The sequence below is a fragment of the Taudactylus pleione genome, unplaced genomic scaffold (genome assembly GCF_031769625.1).
Source record: "Taudactylus pleione unplaced genomic scaffold, aTauple2 ptg000203l, whole genome shotgun sequence".
NCBI classification, from domain to species: Eukaryota; Metazoa; Chordata; class Amphibia; order Anura; family Myobatrachidae; genus Taudactylus; species Taudactylus pleione.
The window spans coordinates 4,084,539-4,106,390 of NW_028284605.1; the positions used below are offsets into that span (position 1 = coordinate 4,084,539).

Genomic DNA, 21,852 nt, shown 5'->3' on the forward strand with positions numbered 1-21,852 from the left:
CAAAGGCCGTAAGCTGCTGTTCTCTGTTATCATCTATAAACCGTTGCAGGTTACTCTCTGCCTTTTCCTTCTACTCTTAAAGTCTGTTGTGAGCTGGAAAGTTCCTAAAACTTTTCCACATGTATATAGATTAATTTGTTTTTAGTTTTTATTTGCAATGAAGTGTTTGGTATACTTTATGCCAGTTAAGTAATGGAAATTGTATGTATTTGAAATAAATCTTCTTTCTCTTTCGTCTAGGCTGGGGGACACTGGACTATGGGTTGTAGATGGGAAGGTGTGGATTTGGCACTAACACTGAAATCTATAACTCCTCCCCTCTGCAACCCCTGACGTCAGTGTACGTTTAGTGCCTGTGGAGAGAGGCACGTTGTTTCGTGGCTGCTCTGCAGCCCTGGTTTAGCTCAGGGATATTTTCCTTTATTTGTAATGTTATATTTATTCTTTACTATAGGTGCTGTGCGCTGCTTATAGCAGCACACAGCTGGAGTGTAAAGCGGCGGGGAGAGCCGCATCTAAGGGGGGGATGGCGCTGAGCGCTTCCCCCATTCCACACACTCCGGTCTCTGAAGAGATTGTCTGGGCCCGGGGATAGCGCGCTGCTGTTACCTGGTAGAGGTGCACGCAGTCAGCATGGTCCTGGATGGCGGGCACCATCTTGCCGGGTTTCTTGTCGGCGGCTCCTGTGAGGAAAGCACCGACTACAGACCGACCACAGGTGAGACCTACAGCAACACCACACTGGACAAGCTGACCTTGGAAGCTATGCAGTGTTGGGCCCGATTAGTGCTTGGGTGGAAAACCACCTGGGATACCAGGTGCTGTAGGAAAATGCGGGTCAGTCCAAGTGCTTTCCCCACTGAGGGGAGTAACACTTGAAGGAATGAGTAGTGAGGGTCACTTCAGTATGATGGGGGGAGGAGCCATGGCTGCTGGTTCCCCCTGCTCTCCAGTGGCAAATTGCAGGCTCCCAGGAAGTCTGATCACAGCTTTTTAAAGGACACAAGCCTGAACAGCATGGAGGGAGGACAGAGCAAGCTCCTTTCCCTCTGCAGTGTACAGCTAAGTAGTTTTCAGTATTACTGTAATCTGTTCTTGTGCCTGCTTGGAGTGTTTGCATATTCATTGCCACTTGTTATATTTAAAAAAAAAAAAAAAAAAATGTTTTTTTTTTTTTCTGGGCTGACTGCTGCGGCAGGGCAAGGCAGGGCAGGAAGTTTGGTGCTCTAATGATGGACAAAAAGTCCACAAAGGGCCAGAACCCCACTATGGCTATATTTCTTTACATGTGCCCAGTGTCAGGCTAAATTGCCGTGTGGACAACTGGATGCAGGGGCTTTGTGTATGGACTGTCAGCTGGGGCCCACGTGTGCGCAGCCAGCTGGGGGAGCCACTCCGCTTACGGAGGAGCCAGCATGGGCTCAGGCTAAGAGCCGTTCACTCTCTGACCTGGTGACGTTGCTCCGCCGTAGAGAGGAATTAGCCCAAGCAGTGCCAGAGCCTGTTTTGCCCTCACCGCCTGCTGTTGCAGGACCGGGTTACCAGGGTCCTGATCCTCCTTGGGTCGCGCTCGGCGGTAGGGGTCGACAAAATATCGACCTTTATGGAACGCTTCTTTGAGGAGTCTAAACTACGCATAAGCATCCTCCTCCATCCAGTGTCTTGTTGGAGTCAGATCCCGAGGGGGAGGAAGAAGAGGATAAGGGGGAACTCCAAGAGGAGGTTCTGCCCGACAAGGAGGGTTCAGACTCTGTGTCAAGTCAGGGTGTAGAGGACCTTATGGCAGTACGGCAGTCTTCGGACTGTCTGGACCTTGATGCCTCAGCTTGGGCGGAAGGGCCATTTAAGCGGAGGCGTAAGAGAGTCGTTTGTTTCCCAGTGTCTCTGGATCTTTCAGACCTGGTAGAGAAAGCCTGGAAGACCCCAGATAAAAAGTATGCTACTCCTCGTAAGTTTGCAGCCCTTTATCCCTTTCCACAGGAGCAGGTCGCTAAGTGGGAGCTGCCTCCAAGAATGGATGCGGCTATGGCTCGTTTAGCAAAGCACACGGCTCTGCCGATCCAAGGGGTGGCCTCCTTTAAGGATCCGCTGGACAAAAAATTGGAGGGATGCCTTAGGAGTATTTTTATGGGTGCCGGAGTGGTTATTCACCCATTATTGGCATCTGCATGGGTCTCTTGAGCATGGAGAAGTGGGTTGACAAATTAGTAGCAGGCCTTGCCGGTGACTCATCCAGATAGGACTTACTGGTACTGGCGGAACAGATATGTGCAGCTGCAGACTGTGTGTGAGGCCGCAAAAGATGGAGCGCAGATTTCCTCTAGAGTCTCAGTCGCAGCACGCAGAGCATTCTGGCTTCGTGCTTGGGAGGCAGACGCTGAATCTAAACGCGCTTTAGAGTCTCTGCCTTTTTGTGGAGGCATCCTGTTCGGCTCTGAGCTTGATACTATTATATCCCAGGCGACAGGTGGAAAGAGCACTTTCCTGCCTGTGGTGCTCCAGAAGCTAAAGGGCTCACGTTTCCGATTCTTCCGTTCTTCCTTTTGAGAAAGGGGAACGATTAGAGGTCAGGGGGCTCGAGGATGCTCTTTTCCCAGTAGGGGGTCTGCCCCCCGGGGTAGATTCTCCGGCACATTCAGGCGCCCGGGTTCTAGGGCATCTGAGAAGCCGAGTACCTGACAGAATCTCAGCCCATCCGGACTCAGGGAAGGTAGGGGGCCGTCTCCTTCTTTTCCGAGACAGGTGGGTAACTTCGGGAGTAGATGCCTGGGTAAGGGGCATTGTCTCCCGAGGTTATGTGATCGACCTAAGGGGGCAGCCGCCACAACGTGTCTTCACTACAGCATTACCCAGGGAGCCGGAGAAGAGACAGGCCCTTAAACCAGGCTATCCGTTCCCTCTGTTCAGAAGTGGTTATAGTTCCTGTTCCACAGTCTCAACAGGATCAGGGGTTTTACTCAACTTGCTCCTAGTCCAGAAACCCAACGGCACTTCTCGGCCGATTTTGAATCTACGAGCCTTGAATGCCAGCCTGTGGGTAGATCGGTTTCACATGGTGTCGCTCCGATCAGTGATCCATGGTATATCGGCAAACGAGTTTCTGGCATTTATCGACGTCAGAGATGCATATCTCCACATACCGATTTGGGCAGGGCATCCGTCTCTACTCAGGTTCGCGGTCAGAAGAGCCCATTACCAGTTCCAGGCTCTGCCGTTCGGTTTGGCTACAGCTCCGCGGGTCTGCACAAAGATCATGGCAGCAATGGCAAGCTTACTGCATTTCGAGGGAATAACGGTGGTTTCCTATTTGGACGAATTGCTAGTAAAGGCGGATTCTGCTGCCCAACTTCAGTTCCACCTGGATCACACGGTGCAGGTGTTACAGCATCATGAGTGGATACTGAATCTCGAGAAGAGTCACCTCAGGCCGTGCCAACATCTGACGTTTTTGGGGGTGATCTTCGATACAGCACTGGAAAGGGTTTTCTTGCCCGGGCCCTTCAGGACTTAGTCAGGAAAGTGCTGTCTGCCCCTCGGCCATACGTTGGGCTGGGCATGAGGTTACTAGGCACGATGGTCTCTACCTTCGAGACCATCCAGTACGGCTGCTTCCATTCACGGATTCTCCAGTGGGAGATTCTCTGGAATTGGATGGGCTGCTCAGACCTTTCTCCTCAGTTGTTTGTTCTGTCAGACAGCACTCGTCAGTCACTTCGCTGGTGGCTGATTACCGATCACCTTCTCCAGGGTCGGTCCCTGGTGACTCCCAACTGGATTATTATTTCACCACAGACGCAAGTCTCAGAGGTTGGGGAGCAGTGACGGAGAACCTCTATCTCCAGGGGACCTGGTCGTCATCAGAGATAGGTTTCCCAATAAATATGCTTTAGCTCCGGGCCATTTATCGGGGACACGGTGCGGGGCTCAGTGAGGATCCAATCGGACAATGCCACGGCAGTGGCATATGTTAACCAACAGGGCGGAACCAAACGCGCACTTGCCAGAGGCAAGTCTCATTCTCTCTTGGGCAGAGACGTTCCTCCCGGCAATTTCAGCAGTCTTTATATCGGGGGTGGAGAATTGGGAGGCAGACTACATCAGCAGCAGTACGTTCCTGCCAGGGGAGTGGTCTCTCCACCCGGAGATTTTCCAGCAGCTGGTCCAGAGATGGGGGCTGCTGAAGGTGGACCTGATGGCGTCTCGCCACAATTGCAAGGTCCCTCGATTTTGTGCAAGGTCCAGAGATCCTTTGGCATTTGCAATGGATGCCATGAAAGTCCCCTGAAACTTCCGTCTGGCCTACATTTTTCCTCCAGTTCCTATGTTATCAAGAGTACTCCGTCGAGTCAGGGAGCAGCAGGTTTCAGTCATCCTAGTGGCTCCAAACTGGCTGCGCCGGTCGTGGTTCGCCACGGGTCTCAGGCTAGCCACAGGGCCGGGTTGGAGTCTGCCTCTGCGTCCAGATCTTCTGCTACAGGGGCCATTCTGTCACGAGGGCCTACCTCAGTTGGCTTTAATGGCCTGGTTGTTGAGACTGGGCTCTTGAGGTCCAGGAGTTTTTTCCCCTTCAGTCATCAGGACCATGCTCCGGGCGCAGAAGCAGGTTTCCACGCAGAACTACCACAGGGTTTGGAAAACCTATATTGTCTGGTGTGAGCAGTGGGGAGTACATACTGCCCAGTTCCGCCTGCCAAGGTATTTAGCATTTCTGCAGGGCGGTCTGGAGGCCGGCTTACGGCTTCAATCTTTGAAGGTAGAGATTTCGGCTCTTTCCATTTACTTTCAGCAGCATCTGACTCTCCTCCCAGAGGTGCAGACTTTTTTTTACGGGGGGTCTTGCGAATACAGCCTCCGGTTCAACCACCAGTAGCGTCATGGGATTTGCCCCTGGTTCTGTCGGCTCTTAAGCAGGCTCCCGTTTGAATCTTTGGAATCTGTGGACCTTCAGTTTGTAACGTGGAAAGTGGTTTTTATTATGGCCATTGCCTCGGCTCGGCGGGTCTTTGAGTTTGGTGGCCTTGTCCTGCAAACCACCTTTTCTTGTTTTCCATGACTGTAGGGCTGTGCTCAGAACGGTTCCTTCTTTTCAACTGAAAGTGGTTTCATCTTTCCACTTAAACCAGGAGATTGTTTTTCCTGTTTTCTCATCTTCAGAGTCCTCAGGGGACCATGACGATCTATCACTGTCGGATGTTGTCCGGGCCCTACAGAACTTCGATCTTACATAAGACGGACTCTCTATTGGTTCTCTACGACGCCCACAGACGGGGCTGGCCAGCCACAAAGCAGACCATTGCAAAATGGCTCCGCTCAGTGATTTCAAGGGCTTACTCAGAGGCGGGGCGCCCTGCACCAGCTAGGGTGTTGGCTCATTCCACTAGGACCTGGGCGGCGCGTCACAGGACCTCGGCAAGTTTGTCGTGCAGCTACCTGGTCCTTTGTCCACACTTTTGTGCGGTTCTACAGATTTCATGTTTTTGCCTCCAGGGATGCCCATTTTGGGCGTACATTTCTCCGGTTGGGCAATCTGAGCGTTCCCTCACATGGGGGCTGCTTTTGAACATCCCAAGGTCCAGTGTCCTCCAGCCTTGACAAAAAGAGAAAATAGGATTTTTGGGTACTTACCGTTGAATCCTTTTCTCTAAGACATTCCGTTCCCTCCCTCACGCTCAGCGGTATTGAGTATGAGTTATGATTTTGAGTCGTAATGACCGTCAATTTCATGTTTATTTTTTGGAGTGACAGTGTCACTGAATATTGCTTCTCCTTACCAGGCACTTTTGAAGTTGTACTGAAGTCAGGGGTTGCAGAGGGGAGGAGCTATAGATTTCAGTGTAGTGCCAAATCCACGCCTTCCCACCTACAACCCATGGTCCAGTGTCCCCCAGCCTGACTCAGAATAGGATTCAACGGTAAGTACCCAAAAATCCTATTATCACCGTTCTAATATAGCTGCTAGCTAACATTAAACCATGTATTTATAATGAATTAAAATAGTCTAAAGAATTCGTATTTATGACCGTAAAGTTGCTAAAATTAGCTTCAGTACTTCTGTACCGGTTTGATTTTGGTTTGAAGAACCTAGATTTGGGTACTAATCTAGTATTTATACTCTGTAGTTTCTACAATACATGTGTTTCCTTTTCTTTTTCAGGTATACCGGGTGGTTAGTATCTGTGTTGGGAGCCCTCCAGAAACCTTCACTTGGGAGTTCAGAGACAAGGAGAAGACCTATCACAAGATTGGACCCATCACTCCCCAAGATTTTTACAGGGACCATGTTAAACCCATTTACAATGTGGAAGATAAGGTGAGCTCTTGCCTAGTTCTAGATCTCAATGACTAAACAGGGCTCATGTAGAGTTGGACCTTTACGCATTTTGCAACTGCAAAATGTGCCTTTTCACACTGCACATGAGCCATACTTTCCAACTCTCCCTGATTGTCAGGGAGTCCCTGAAATAGTAGCAATCTCCCTTTGTCCCTGAAGAGTCTAGCAATCTACCTGATTACACATTACCCCCATTATGAAGATCTTATATATTAAATAAACAGAACTATGTACATTCAAATGGGATCATTAGTATAATTTCCCTGCATTGGTTATAAGGCACAATGATCCCTATGGCTACATGCATTTTCTGAAAAGTATCAGTGTTTTCATCATCAAGTAGATCTTACTAACAGCTTTGGGGCTCATTTACATTTGGATGTACGTAAGTCACTTTTATGGCGCGCCTCTAAGATTTAGCAGTACACGCCCACTGTAACCCCGCGCTCTTAAGTGTTGCTTTCACAATCTCCCTGAAATGCATTTTGAAAAGTAAGCAAGTATGACATGAGCACTACATTGAGGCATGCCTGCCGGCCGAGTCAAATTCACTTCTTATGACGTCTTGTGCAAAAGGAGCAGAGACGGGGTCGAAGTCCAGTAAGAGCGCCTTCTAAGCATAATGCGACTATTGCTGAGAAATTAGCAATCTGTAGTTTATTTTTTATAATTATTTGCTTCTTTCTTATTGCTTTTTTTTTTTTTTTTTAACATGCTTCCTACGATTGTTGCCTAGGACTTACACTGTCTGGACATGTACTATAATGCTTATGCATTGTGCATTGATTATTGGGTATTTTTTGCTAGCACTGTGAAACCACACCACCTGATGTATTCTGGGTCTCATCTGCCCCTGTTGTCTGATGGAGTCAGGAGGCTTATTTTGCAAAGCATGCCAAGCTGGATGCATCTCGCACTGGCAGGCAGCTCTGCGTGGTTAGCAAAAATTTGGGTTCTTCAGATCGCATTTTATTTTTGTTTCAGTTAGATGCAACTTGTCTTGCAACTCCGCATTGGCCCCAATGTGTCATACATAATAAAAACATACTAGAGCTTATTTAATACCATAGTTAAAAAAGGGCATGTGCATTAGTCAATATCAATCAGTGGCTGGTCTTTTAAAATGACCATATTTACCAACATAAGCTGGATTTCTCCAGTGCAGATTTCTCCAGTGCACGTAGCCTAGAATGTGACCAATTTAAATTTGAGCAGATCATGTTTGTGGCTGTATATACTTGACCACACATGGACAGATCCAGTTGTTTATTAAATTAATTGATTTCTAAGGAGATATACTAGCTAAAGTAGATCTTTAAGAACTGAACTGAATACATTTATTGTATAATGTCATGGCAACCCCAATTAGCTGCGGGGTTTTACCCCGTCGGGGCCAAAACTAGGATTTTTATCACACTCGGCAAGGCCATAATTTGGCGCCCCCCCCCCCCCCCAAAAAAAATACAACATAGAGAAGGAAAGAGTGTGTGGTTTTGTGACACAGTAATGTCCCTTATAACACATTATGCCACACATTAATGACCCTTATAACACATTATGCCACACAGTAATGTCCCTTATTACACATTATGCTACACAGTAATGTCCCTTATAACACATTATGCAACACAGTAATGCCCCTTACTACACATTATGCCACAGTAATGTCCCTTACAACACATTATGCAACACAGTAATACCCCTTACAACACATTATGCCACAGTAATGCCCCTTATTCATTATGCCACAGTAATGCCCCATATACATAATGCCACAGTAAGGCCCCCTTTACATTATGTTACAGTAAGGCTCCTTACACATTATACCACAGTAAGGCCTCTTTTACATTAAGGTACAGTAAGGACCCTTCTTACACCTGCCAGGGCCGTGCGGTGGGTGAGCTAGGGGTGGCGCGGGACGGGGCTGCCACACACGGCGGAGCTGTCAGTACTGCCGTCATTGTAATGTGGGGCGCTCGCGAATGGACCGGCAGCTTCTGCTAATTGGCTGCCGGTCCGTGAGCACTGATTGACTTGCGACCGGCACCACATTAGACTGACGGTATCTCTGTGCCTCTCAAGGCCGGGATGTGGCTCCAAACCCACAAGAGCAGCAACGTAGCCTACTGGCAGCCTCTCCCCGGCATCCCCTCAAGTCCGGCACCCGGGTCACGTGCCCCCTTTGCCCCCCTAGTTGCGGCCCTGACCCCGTGACTAATTGCCGGCCAAATTCCCACTGCATGGGGAAAGGATATTCAATTAAATAGCCTTTTTCCCGTGACGAAAAATCAGGTCTCATGCGCGGAAACAACTGAACCCGCATAAACTGCGGAATCAATGGGGTTTTTTTTCCCCCCCAAGTCCGATTTGGTGTTTCTTTCCGTGGGCTTTATCTCGCACCTCCATGATTTGCAAGGTTCAGTCTGACTGTGGGGACTCCCCACTAATTGAATAGCTCCAGCACGGCAATTAGCCTGTGGCTAATTGAATACCCCCCTAAGCATTAGAATTCCTTTGGTAGTTGACCTTTGGACGGCTGCCATGCTGCTTTGCTGGGTCCGGGGAAGTAGCCAGCTTCCGAGACTTTTGAAAACCAGACCGCATGATGGGCAGGCAAACTACCTTAGGGACTTCTGTTGTGGGGGTCTGTCTGCTTCTCTTCAAGATCAAATGGTTAAATTCTGACACAGATGCCTGGGTAAGAGACATGGTAATTAGGGCCACCTTATAGTTTTCCTGAAGTCCCTACCAAGGTTATTTTTTTACTAGTGATGTAGCTTTGGACAAAACAAAACATTTTGCCCTGAAGGAAGCCATTCAGTCCCCTTTTTCTGCAGGAGCAGTCACTTCTGTCCCGAAACTGCAGAAAGTTTTGGGTTTTTCTTTCAGGCCCAAAAACCTTATGTTTCCTTTTGACCTATTCTGAAAATAAAATTCCTCAACATCCTGTTGAGGCTTGACAGGTTCAAGATAGAGTAGTTGTGGACAGTCATCAACAGGATGGAATGGGATGAGTGGACAATCTGCCAATCAAGGCAAATTCTCTGTCTTTGCTGGAGTCAATCCGGACTCTGGAGGCTCACTGTTGGATTCTCAATGTCAAAACATTCTACGTGATTCCTTCCCAACAGATTATCTTCTTGGGCCTTCTGTTCAACACCCATCAGCAGAGAGTGTACTTACTAGAGGATAATATCTTCTCACTAGAGGGACTTGCGAAGTCCATATTGGTCCATAGACAGATGTTGGTCCACCTTTGCATGAATATCCAGGGAAAGGTGGTGTCCACTTTTAAAACTAGGTAACACAGTGGTGCGCTTTGTGTATCCAGAGATTATAAGTGTATTAACAGCAGCTGACATATAAGAGATACTGCCAAAAAAATCCCTTCAAAAGTCAAGACTACAAGAAAATATATATGTCTGCGCTAGGAACCACTAAAAAATGTTCACATACACTCCAGAGCTGTCAATTATAGTTTAATATGAAACAATGGCCCTCATTCAGAGCCGTACGCTCTGAGCAGAGCGCACGCTCTGAGCAGAGCGCACGCTCTGAATGAGGGCCGCCCTCCATAATTCTGGAGCGTCCTCCTTGACGCTCGTATAGCTGTGGGTCACCACCCACAGCCTATACGAGCGTGCAGTTTGATGGCCGCGATGGTCGTGACCATCGTGACCATCGAAACTGCGAGCCGGAGCCTGCGGTTGAGGTTTTCAACTGCAAGGCCCGGAGTGATTTTGGCTCTATCAGAGCCAAAATCACTTCCACTGACATCACTAGTGATGTCAGTGGGGCCGGCTTCTGACGTTAGGCGTTCCCTTGGGAACGCCCCGGTCAGGGAGGCACGCCCCCGGCACGCCCACCAAAGGGGGCGTGCTGTCAACATCGACAGCACGCCCCCTTTGATCAGACACAACGAGCGAAGGACTTTCCTTCGCTCGTCGCGTCTGGCGCATGCGCACGACGGAGCTCCCGCCGTCGTGCGCATGCGCAGTGCACAACATCGACCCACTTGCGAGCGGGTCTGAATCAGGCCCAATGTATTTAACACATTAAAAAAGAACTGCAGTTCCTTAAAATGAATACATACTTACAAATGCTTTTAGAAACAAATCTGTCAATCATAGGCATAAATGTGCACTGTTAAGTCTAATGGATCCTTAGGACCCCCCCTGGAGACCATTAATTTTTCAAAGCAATGATGGTAAATATGGATAAAGTCCCACTTATAAGAGAAGTTGATAAAATATGTCTGTGAGTTGTCAGATTGATCGTTTAAACAGTCCGCATGAGCTGAACTCCAAATGTGTCTCTATTTCCATGGGCAGACACCCGATGGATATAGTGGTTTGATAAAATATGTCACTCACCGCTTACCAGCTCACAGCAGTCATAATCTTAAGAAGCAATTTGCATAGGTGGTTAATGTGGCCGCGATATATCTCCTACATCAGCAGTGAATCGCTTGACACAGCATACTGGCAATTTGGAGAGCCGTTTAGGCAGAAAGTCCACACACACACTGGGTGCAATAGGCCGTGTGATGATCACATGCACGATCCGGATCTTTAAAGCTGTGCGGGTCGGGCGTAGATGACTGTTATCCTACTTCTCTAAGAGCCGCAAATGAATTGAATCACGGCAGATATAAGAGGACCACAGTCCAATACTGTAGATATCAGAAACAGAGCAGTTGTAGGTATAAAAGGCCTGATTCAGACCCGGACGCTATGCTGCGCTCACTCGCATTGAGCAATTTTTCGCAGTCTGCGCATGCGTATGAGTCGCAATACGCGTGTGCAAACCATGGGAAAGTGCTCGCCCGTAGCCCGCAGTCGGGCCGCTATTTTGAGTGACAGTGCCGTTTGTGGGTGGTAACAGGGGAAGGTGTTTGTAAACGGGGGTGTGGATGTGCAAATGCAGGCATGCCCGACCGTCAGAACGGCGTTTAATGGGTGTGCATAATTAGCAAAGTAGCGTCATTACACACGTGACTGGGTTGTATTTTAGCCTGAACTGCTCGCAATGTTGTGGTGGGAAAAGGCTACCACAAGCGCTGCGAGCAGCTCCGATGGCTCTCGAAGCGCATAGTGCGGCTGCTCGCTATTACTTAGTGGGCGGCTTTATGATTTAAATAGCCAGCACCTTTTAGCCAGCGAGCGGCCGCAAATACCGTCCGTGTCTGAATCAGGCACAAAGGGCCTGATTCAGAGCGAGCCGGACGCAATTAGCGCTCGCTCGTCCAGAAAATAGGGGTGGCTATTGAAATGAACCGTTCGCTCTTTGCGGTCTGTTCACGCCTCTAGGTCTGAACGAGCGAACAAAACTTGCGATCGTTTTTTGGAAAAATACGCCCCCTGGCCGCTCGCATCCTACGTCATGTCCGCTATTTATTAGATTAATCAAGTACATCGACCAGCGTATGAACTGCTCGCTATTCTTGGGGTTGGTTTTTGCTACCACAATCTTGCGAGCAGTTCTGGCTATAAAATAACCCAGTGACGTGGTCAATGATGCTGCTGTATTAATTATGCACACCCTTAAAACGCCCGTTTTGACCTTTAAGCACGCCTGCATTCGGATCTCCACTCCCCGTTTTCAAGCACCTTCCCCTGTTACCTCCCACATACGCCTCATTCTGTCACTCAAAATAGCAGGCATTCGCTATTTAGCGAACAAACGATTTTCTCCCGCACTGACTGCTTCACGCATGCGTATTACGATCCGTACGCATGCGCAGTTGGGCAAACATCGCTCGGAGCGAACGAGCGGCCGCATACGAGCGGCTCTGAATCAGGCCCAAAGTCCCTTGACGCGTTTTTCCCCTTTCACAGGTTTTTCTTCAAAAGGCTTTTGAACAGTCTTCTACGCCCGACCCGCACAGCTTTAAAGATCCGGATCGTGCATGTGATCATCACACGGCCTATTGAACCCAGTGTCTATAAACTTTCTGCCTAAACGGCTCTCCAAATTGCCAGTATGCTCTGTGTCAAGCGATTCACTGCTGATGTAGGAGATATATCGCGGCCAAATTTACCACCTTGAATACCACAATTGCTCCTTGAGATTATGACTGCTGTGAGAGGGTAAGCGGTGAGTGACATATTTTTCAATCCACTATAACTATACTCATTGGGTGTCGGCCCGTGGGAATAGAGAGACATTTGGAGTTCAGCTCATGCGGACTGTTTAAACGCTCAGTCTGACAACTCACAGACATATTTTATTAACTTCTCTTATAAGTGGGACGTTATCCATATTTACCATCATTGCTTTGAAAACTTAATGGTCTCCAGGGGGGTCCTAAGGATACATTGTACTTAACTGCAAATTTATGCCTATGATTGACAGATTTGTTTCTAAAAGCATTTGTAAGTGTGTTCATTTTAAGAAACTGCAGTCAGGTTTTTTAAGGTGCTTAAATACATTGTTTCATATTAAACTATAATTTGCAGCTCTGGAGTGTATGTGAACATTTTTTAGTGGTTACTAGCACAGACATATATTTTCTTGTAGTCCACTTTTAAAAGAATTCAATTTGTTTGTTTCCTACGCAGGTATTCCAGATTGAACCGATTTTTAATTGGTACATATCTCACAAACGCTCACAAAAGTGTCCCCAGACTGTCCCCAGGGATTGGCCTGTCACTCTGGTGGTGACTAAAATTGACAATCTCAACTTCAGTCACCTGTTCTCTGGGACTGGACAATAGTGACAACATCCTACGGCTATGGCACTTTGGGCCTGACTCAGACCCGGTCGCTAAGCTGCGCTCACTCGCTAGGGGCGATTATCGCACATCTGCGCAATGGTATGCGTCAAAGTACGCAAGCGCGAACCAGTCACTGCGGCCGGGAATTGTGCGCTCGTAGTACACAGAGTGGACGCTACTTTGAGTGACAGCGCGTTTGTGGGTGGTGACAGGGGAAGGTGCTTGTGAACGGGGGACTGGATGTGCGAACGCAGGCGCGTCTGAGCGTCAAAACGGAGTTTAATGGGTGTGCATAATTAGCAAAGTAGCGTCATTGTACACGTCACTTGGTTGTATTTTTGCCTGAAGTGATCGCAGTGCTTGTGGTGGTGTAGGGTCTACCTCAAGGGCTGCTCGCAGCTCCAATGGCTCTCAATGTTACCGATTATTCATACACTTCCTGGAGATGACGTGTGTTAAGAATTAAAAGTGGGCGTCTTTATACACCAGCGCGCGCTCACTGCCGTCCCTCTCTAAGACATAGAGGGCGTCCTTAAGCCAGACAGTGCGATCGTGAGATTTGCATACCCGGACCGATTTGGCAGCGAGCAAGCACAGCTTAGCGACCAGGTCTGAATCAGGCCCTTTGTTCACAGTTACATGTGTTTGGGTTTTTTTGTACTCCAGAGCATACAAAGCACTTGATAAATGTGCTGAAGCTCTGAGCAGTTTTCAACTCTCCATTAAGTATATGCTTTAGAAGATAGTCAACAATGTCATCATCATGCCTTACATAAGTCACCAAGGGAGCTCCAAGCTTCCGCCAGTCGCCGCAATCATCGTCATTAGTATTGCCACTTGCATCAGCCCCATGCTAGATGCAAGAGATCCATCAGACACAGGCTTCCCTTTTCTGTGTGCACGGAGCATTACAAGCACACCCATGACACTTCCACAAGACAGGGCGGGTCTGTGCACCCGAAATGCCCAATTTCACAGCAAGACAGATCCGGACAAGATCTGTCCGACTTGGAATAGGACGGATAGACGCAAAAATGAGTAAATTCACATCTGCACGTGCGCTGTGTGCAAAAACTCGTCGTCTGCGCCCATGCTAGGAGATGCTTCCAATTCAGAACCAGGTGCTCTATACCCCATGGTGGTCTAGGGACCCCCAATGGACTGCGAGAAAATGATTTAACGTAAATACAAAAATCCCATATTTTAAGCAATAAATTGTAGATTTACTATTATTTCATTATAATATAACCTGCTAAAAATACGGTATTTGATATCTTTTCCTAATAGCTACTGCGATTGGATATGTTTGTTAAGGCTGATAATGCACATTCTGGAGTGAGCAGAGAAAACTGCATCCTGACTAAAGTACATTCAGCTCTCAATTTGCTTTATGTAATCAGTTCTTCCTGGCTCTGAGATTAAGAAAACAGCCCTCCCACCCATCCCCTTCCCATTTGGTTGTTTGTTCACCGGTATATCTCATGAAGCCATCACTCAGACCCACACATGAGGATGCTGGATTTGTCATGGAAATTCCAGCACGTTTCACGTGAAATTGAGTTGTTTGTTGCGCAAGATCTCCAGAATAATTTATTGATGATACGGTTGCTGAGCAAGCAGTTCTAAACTTAAGAGGAGTCTGCACTGTAAACTGGGAGGTGTCATCTGATAAGTGCACAAACCATGGGGGTGAAGTTGTGGCGCTGACAGGATGTAATATTTATATGAATTATCAACCACTAGTGTTATGGACCCATCATTCGCTGCTCTGCCAGCTATTGTGACCGGCGCTCAGTGTCTGTTTGTCCCCCAGTCCTATCCCCCTCCTTCCCCGTCACTCTCTCTCTTGACCCTGGCTTTCACGCCCCCCTCTCTCCCCCTCTTTTCTCTGTTCCCTGTACCCTCTTTTTTTCTAATTTTTCCCAGCAAAGTCACTGACCGTGCAAGGAGCAGAGTAGGTGCCCAACCCCAGGAGCGAGATGCTGTTGCTGTTATTCAGGGGAATACGGTTATTCTTCGCTGTCATTTCCATGCTGAGATCTGGAGATCAAGGGGTGGGGTGGGGGGGGGGGTGTATGGCACGTGAAGAGGGAGGAACCATCTGCCCCTGACTACACATGTCAGGGACAGACATTTTTGTACATTCTATAATAAATAAACATGTGAAAAAGTAATCTGTTTGAACATTAGAATACAATATCATCATCAATAACCATGTTATTGGTATAATAGGGCCTTATCCCTTCCTGACAAGTGCCTCCTCTCTCATTGCAGATCTGTATTGTAAATGATCCTCGTCCACAAAACAAATTTGGCAAACTGTACACTGTGCAGTTCCTGGGAAACATGGTGGAAGGCAGGAGAACATTGTATATTAATCAACCGATTGAAATCTTGAAAAAGTCGGCAGCTGACTCAATCAAAGAAGGAGAGGTAGGTACAGTAGGTAGCACTTACTGATCCTTACTAAATCATGTAGCATTTGTTTCTTTAAAGAGGATGGGTACCTATATGTATTTATACCTAGACAAAAAGTCATGTGATCAGTTTACATCCACTCCTGTAACAACAACATCACCCAGCTGCTGTTGAGCTTTAGAACTGATCACAATAAATATTGCAATTCGGCTGGGGGTATGTATGTGTCTTTAGATTCATTATGGGATTATGCCACTTTTTGGGCCAATTTTGCGTGTGCATTAAATGTCCAATGCACTAGTCACGCTAATTAATTAGAACCCAAAGACTTTGTTGGTATATTTTACTATGGTGTGGATTGAGTATATATAAATGTTGACAAAATGTCACGGCACTAGGGTTTTCTAGACTCAGATCTGTTATCTTTGAGTTAACTTTGTTGGTAGGAGAGTATACAAAGTTTGAAGCCTTGATTTAAGTCTTTCTGCATTAGGACCAAAGCTACAAAGGCAGGTACGGAATATAACAAATGACTAGATATGGATATAGTGATACCCAGGGTAGAGACTGAGCACAGGTATAGTCTGTAGCACGATGAATACAGTCTTAAATTAGTTCAGGTCTCAGAGTGGTAATACAGCAGGGATAGGCTGGAAATGATAAGCAACAAAGTGCCTGTGGTACTTGTGGCAGCCTGTAGATGGTGTAGGCAATAGAATGCTGCGTACCCCCAGGAACAGATAGTAGACACAGGTGCAGGTATGATGCCAGCTGATATAGGTGCAATGCAGGGCAGCCCTGCTGGTGGAATGTGGACTGATGCAGAGAATACTGACAATGCAGGCATCTGAGGACTGGTATAATGCAGCACACACTGTGAATACAGATACAGAGTCAATAGCTGAGTGTACTTGTTAATTCTGGATATTGATGGTAGTCAGATCCAGCGTGCACCTGAATGCGGAGTAATGTACACTGACGCACTAGGGGTCTGATTCAGAGATGATGCTAATGCGATTTTTACACAGATCGAGCGATTGTTTGCTTTGCGTATGTGTATAAACCGCACTGTACTTGCGCTTAGATTGTCTTGCGATTCTGCACACACAGAGGATCCATTTGCAAAGTGAGTGACAGGTGGTCATCGTTTGGGGAAGGTAACGGGGGTGGTCAATAAAACACAGGCGTGTCTTAAACGCCGTCACATGGGTGTGCATAAATTAGCCCTTGCAATCTCCTACGCAGCAGAACCTTTTTGAAGCGCTTAGGTTCCCTACATTACTATAACATATCTCATCCTTAGTGTGTATTTGCAGTTGATCCATGTCTGCCTCAGTTCACAATTACACAAACTGGCCTTTACTGTACTTGGTCTGTTTGCACGCCCATTCCCTCCCCATCCCGCCTCTCCTGGAGTAAGGGGGTGCAAGCACAAAGTCTGTATACAGGAGGAGTATTGCACTTATTTGTTGGCATACTTTGTTCAAATGTGCATATATTATCATTTGGGTCCCTTACCGTGGTAGTTTTGTAATCCCACCTTGTACCCTTTTATAAAGCTACAGGGCCAAATGTAATACGGTGAGAGTTTAGAAAATGTGAGAGTTTAGCACAGCGGTTCTCAAACTGTGCGCCGCGGCTCCCAGGGGAGCCGCAGCGCTTATGCAGGGGTGCCGCGGGTGGATGGGTTGACAGCTCAGCTAGTGAGCTGGTCTGGCCACACACTGCCTCTCTCAGCAGCCCGCGGCCATTTACACACATACCGACCCCATGCTGTGCTGCTACTGGGCTGGCTCTCACTGACAGTCACAGTCAGAGTGGTGCGGCCCCGCCCCCTTCCTACACTTCCTGGACTCCTTTCTTCATGCCGGCTGCAGCTCACAGCGTGGCTCCTTGCCTCTGCTTAGGTTAGTGATATTCTGTCACACAGAGTGTCTGAAGTGTAGAGATAGTGTAGTTATTATTTATTACAATTTAATATATGTCATTTAATATTTATTTTACCCCTACTTTTTATTATATGTTTAATTGTTAAATAATCTATATATTTAGCATTGGTGTGGGGTGGGTGTATTGTAGACCATGGTACATTTATTATTACATGGTTATAGATGTTTTAAATAGAGATAAAGTGCATAAGACTTATATACTTTTTACTTTTTTTCTTTTGCACTTTATCTTCAGTTAAAATATCTCTAACAATGTAATTATATCATAACCATGGTCCTCAATGCTACCTTCCACCCCACACCAGTGCCTTTCATTCTCCTAGGGGTGCCGTGAAAAACCGGTAGTAACACTAAGGGTGACCTGCAGTGAAAAAGTTTGGGAACCACTGGTTTAGCAGTAAAACTCTCACACTAAGGGGCATATGTATCAAAGGTTGATGTGAGATAAAATTGTGAAATATATATCACCAACCAATCAGCTCCAAACTATCATTTCTTAAACACAGCCTGCAAAATGTAAGTTAGAAGCTGATTGGTTGGTGATATATATCTCACAACAAACTTTGAAACATATGCACCTAATACATTGATCAAGTTGTACTTTCAAAACAAAAACAAAAAATACCCGGATGAGAGTTTAAATCTTGAGTTTTTTGAGTCTGAAAAACATGCAAGTTTGCATTTTCTGTGACTTTATTACATTGCATTATTACAGTTTAAAAATTAGAGAGTTTTCTCTCACATTTTCTAAACTCTCACTCTATTACACTTGGCCCATAGGGGCTTATGTATCAAAGCTTGATGAGAGATAAAATTGTGAGATATAAATCACCAACCAATCAGCTTCTAGCTTACATTTTACAAGCTGCGTTTGAAAAATTACAGTTAGGAGCTGATTGGTTAATACTTTTTCTCTCACAATTTTATCTCTCATCAAGCTTTGATCCATAGGCCCCTCAGTGTTAGAAAACTCCTGGGGGTAAATTTACTAAAAGTCGATTTTAATCGGTCAGAAATGGATCAACAACTATGTTGTGTTTCAGGGGCTAAATTATAACTTTACTGACACTTAAAAATCAATATAAAAAATTGTCTGTTAGTAAAGTGTGATTTAGCCCATGAAAGGGGGATTCAATTAGCCGGGAAAAGTTTTCACGGGTGAAAAAGGGAGATCGCCCGAGGCTATTCAATTAGGCTCCCTTTTTCACCCAATAGCTTTGTTAACGCTCGTTAAATTGACGTGTTAACACTGGTTGATGGGATTTAACACACAGATCCTTGAAAACTTCCCAGATTCATGCGTCCCCCTAATGTATTATAAAAAAAATTAAAAATCCTACTGTACATTACAGGAACGAGTTTTTGCTATGTTTGAGTGTACTTGCTCTATCAGACTGGTTATGTTTATTTCTCTTTAACCAGGGATTTCCCCTTTAATTTGTATTTTCGGTTTTATATTCATGCTATTGTGCTTGCTCAGTAATACTAATACTATTATTTCCATACAGGCGGTGTGGTTTGGATGTGATGTTGGGAAACATTTTCATGGAAAACTAGGAATCAATGACATGAACATGTAAGCTGGGTTAAATAGGAAGCCTTGCACTTGTGTTTTATTGAATATTATTATATATTATGTTAAATATTATTTTTTTTTTATTGAAAATGGAGTTGGGGAGTAGTCATTTATATTGTTAGTTTGCACCACTTGTGAAAAGGTCTGAGTCATCTATCGGGCTCCCAAACATTATTGCTTTGCTTGATTTCTGTCAGTCAGTCACTCAAACCTCATTCATCTTATTTTGATTGCAGTCTCCTGTGTTGAAACTTTTATCATCCACACAGTTTGCTGCAATCATAAATGAAGTGGGAAGATCTGGAGCAGAGTATCTGAGGCCCCTCGTCTAAAGATTATCATTCCAAACAGCCAACTAGTTGGTTGGTTGGAATGAAAATCTGGCAATGTATGGGAGCAATCCATAATCTTTAAGTTAAGCTAGCTACACACTATGCGATTTTTAATTTTTCGTTTGGTTGAACTGACATTTGTTACGATCTGTCCTGATATCTGTGGTACATACTATACAATTTGAAAAGGCTGCCGATTTTCAGGCTCATGGATTGATAATTTGCATATGTCTGAGGGAGGATGAGGTCATTAGAAAATTTCCTGGCACTCAGAATGATAGCAGCAATAAGATTTGAAAAACTACTTTTGCTTTATTCTTCTTAACACTCACGAACACCTTAGCCTCTCACTGGTGTGTTGCCCTGGGGTGGCTGACCTTCGCCGGCTTTTTGGGGTTCTGCGTCCCAGACTGTGACTAAGAATTAGGGACCTCCAGTGTACAGAGACGCCATAAAGTGGCCTGGAGGCATAGCCATATTTTTGCAAATATATGCAACTGAGATCTCTGAATTAGCTACCACCATGTAGTTTTTCAAATCTTATTGCTGATATCATTCCAAGTGCTGGGGAATACCTTTTGCTGTTTCTTGTATAGAATAACCCCTCCCTTACATGCACCGGAGTGATATTATCAAGGTGATTGAGCAGCTACCAACATGTACTGTAATTAAAAAAGTTGTCTGATTATCGTGAATGTCCGTATACTACACGATATCAGGACCTTTTGGCCAATATCTTCTGGCAAGTCTGCCCGATTCGATAATCAAAGGAGAGGGTTTGTGACCGTTTTTTACGGTATTATTGCCAAAACGGTCATGCCTACACACTACACATTAAAACAGGCCGATCACCCAATTATTGCCAAATTGGCTCAATAATTGCATAGTGCAGAGGTTCCCAAACGCGGTTCTCAAGGCTCCCCAACAGTTCAGGTTTTAGAGATATCTATAGTTGAGTACAGGAGGTTAAATCAAATTGACTGAGGTACTAATTAAATCACCTGTGCTAAACCATGGATATCTCTAAAACCTGAACTGTCGGAGGACTGTGATTGGGAACCCTGGCATAGTGTGTGCCTAGCTTTAGTCACAAACTGTGGAGTTAGGTAGGGTTTACCGGACAGCCCAGAATTAAGTATGTGAGGCTCTTTCAAAGTGCAAAATAACTGTGGCGTGAAATTCAATTTGTTTTCCTACTTGGTTTACTTCATACACTGTTTAAATATCACATTTGGGAAAAATAGACAGTCAAAGCAAAGTATTCCTGTTGCATACTTTCCCTTTCCGTCAGTATATACATTATAGCCCACCATGGGACACCAGAGCAGATTCTAACATCTCTCAGTCAGCAAATGGCCAGTCACTGTAACATACACATTCATTACCGTCAGTTACTTTTAGTTCCACTTTGAGGAATCGTTCCTAGTCCACAATTATTTTTTTTAGAGAATGCTTAAGTGATAGATCTGGGAAGTGCTAGCTTCAGACATACGGTTTTTCAACTTCTTCCAATTACTATAAGTTTCTTTCACCCTCCCCATATTCCAGAAGCCACTATATGTCATAATCTATCTGTGTATACAAGACTGCTAGCCCAGCATCCTTATTACATTTCTGTGAAACATTTCATTAGCCTGTTACTCACAAATTCATCATTCATATACTTTCTGTATAATATTTAAATATATATATATGCATGTTTTGTTAGTATCAACAAGAAATCTCTACATCATTAGGGCCTGATTCACAAGGATGGCAACTGCGATTACGCACGCAAATGGCCGATTGTTGCGTTCTGCACATGCGCGAACCAGCCACTGCGATTGGAGAGACTACGCAGACCCATCACAGAGTGATTGACAGGATGTATCATTTGGGGGTGGTGACGGGGGAAGGGGGGTGGTCAGGGAAACGCAGACATGCCAGTGCATTTCAACACCATTGCAGGGGCGTGCATAAATTATCCACTGCGATGCCATATGCGGGCCTGAGCTCTCACTGCGTACAGGAAGTTAGCAATTTCTGAGTAAGTTCTGACCTTGTGCAAGTGTGCTGAGGCTCTGATTGTACTCATTGGTTTCGCAGTCTTGCTAAACATTACGGATGTGTGTAAGGTCAGGTGGGCGTCCTTATGCAGTACTGCGACAGCATAGCAATCGCAATGGTTTAGCATATCGCAGTGAGACTGCGTGCGTAATCGCAGCCACGATCGCAGTTGCGATCCGTAGTGAATCAGGCCCTTAGTCCCATATCTAAAAGGGTAATTTATGTATAACAAGACTAAACAACCACAATGCAAATGATGCCACGCTCCTACATTTGCACTATTTAACCAGCTTTTATAGGGCAGGACACAGTTTGCGCAGGGGCATAACATTGTGCCACAGCCAGGGTGCAGTGGGAATGTTCCTTGTGAAGTGTGGACAAGGTGCAACTGTATAGCGAGATGGGATTATTTTAATTAATAAGAATGGGAGGAGAGAGCACACTCCCTTGTTATTTATATAGGGTATTGTCCCTATATTTATAA

At 45.9% G+C, this 21,852-nt stretch overlaps 1 protein-coding gene across 1 annotated transcript in view; it reads left to right on the forward strand.

The window, feature by feature from the left end:
- BLMH (bleomycin hydrolase) overlaps nucleotides 1-21,852 on the forward strand; it is a 94,335-nt gene that overhangs the window by 48,928 nt on the left and 23,555 nt on the right. The window contains exons 7-9 of the mRNA XM_088477797.1: nucleotides 6,155-6,310; nucleotides 15,322-15,480; nucleotides 18,923-18,990. Coding sequence (XP_088333923.1) covers nucleotides 6,155-6,310; nucleotides 15,322-15,480; nucleotides 18,923-18,990 — 383 coding nt within the window. The remainder of the gene's footprint in view (nucleotides 1-6,154; nucleotides 6,311-15,321; nucleotides 15,481-18,922; nucleotides 18,991-21,852) is intronic.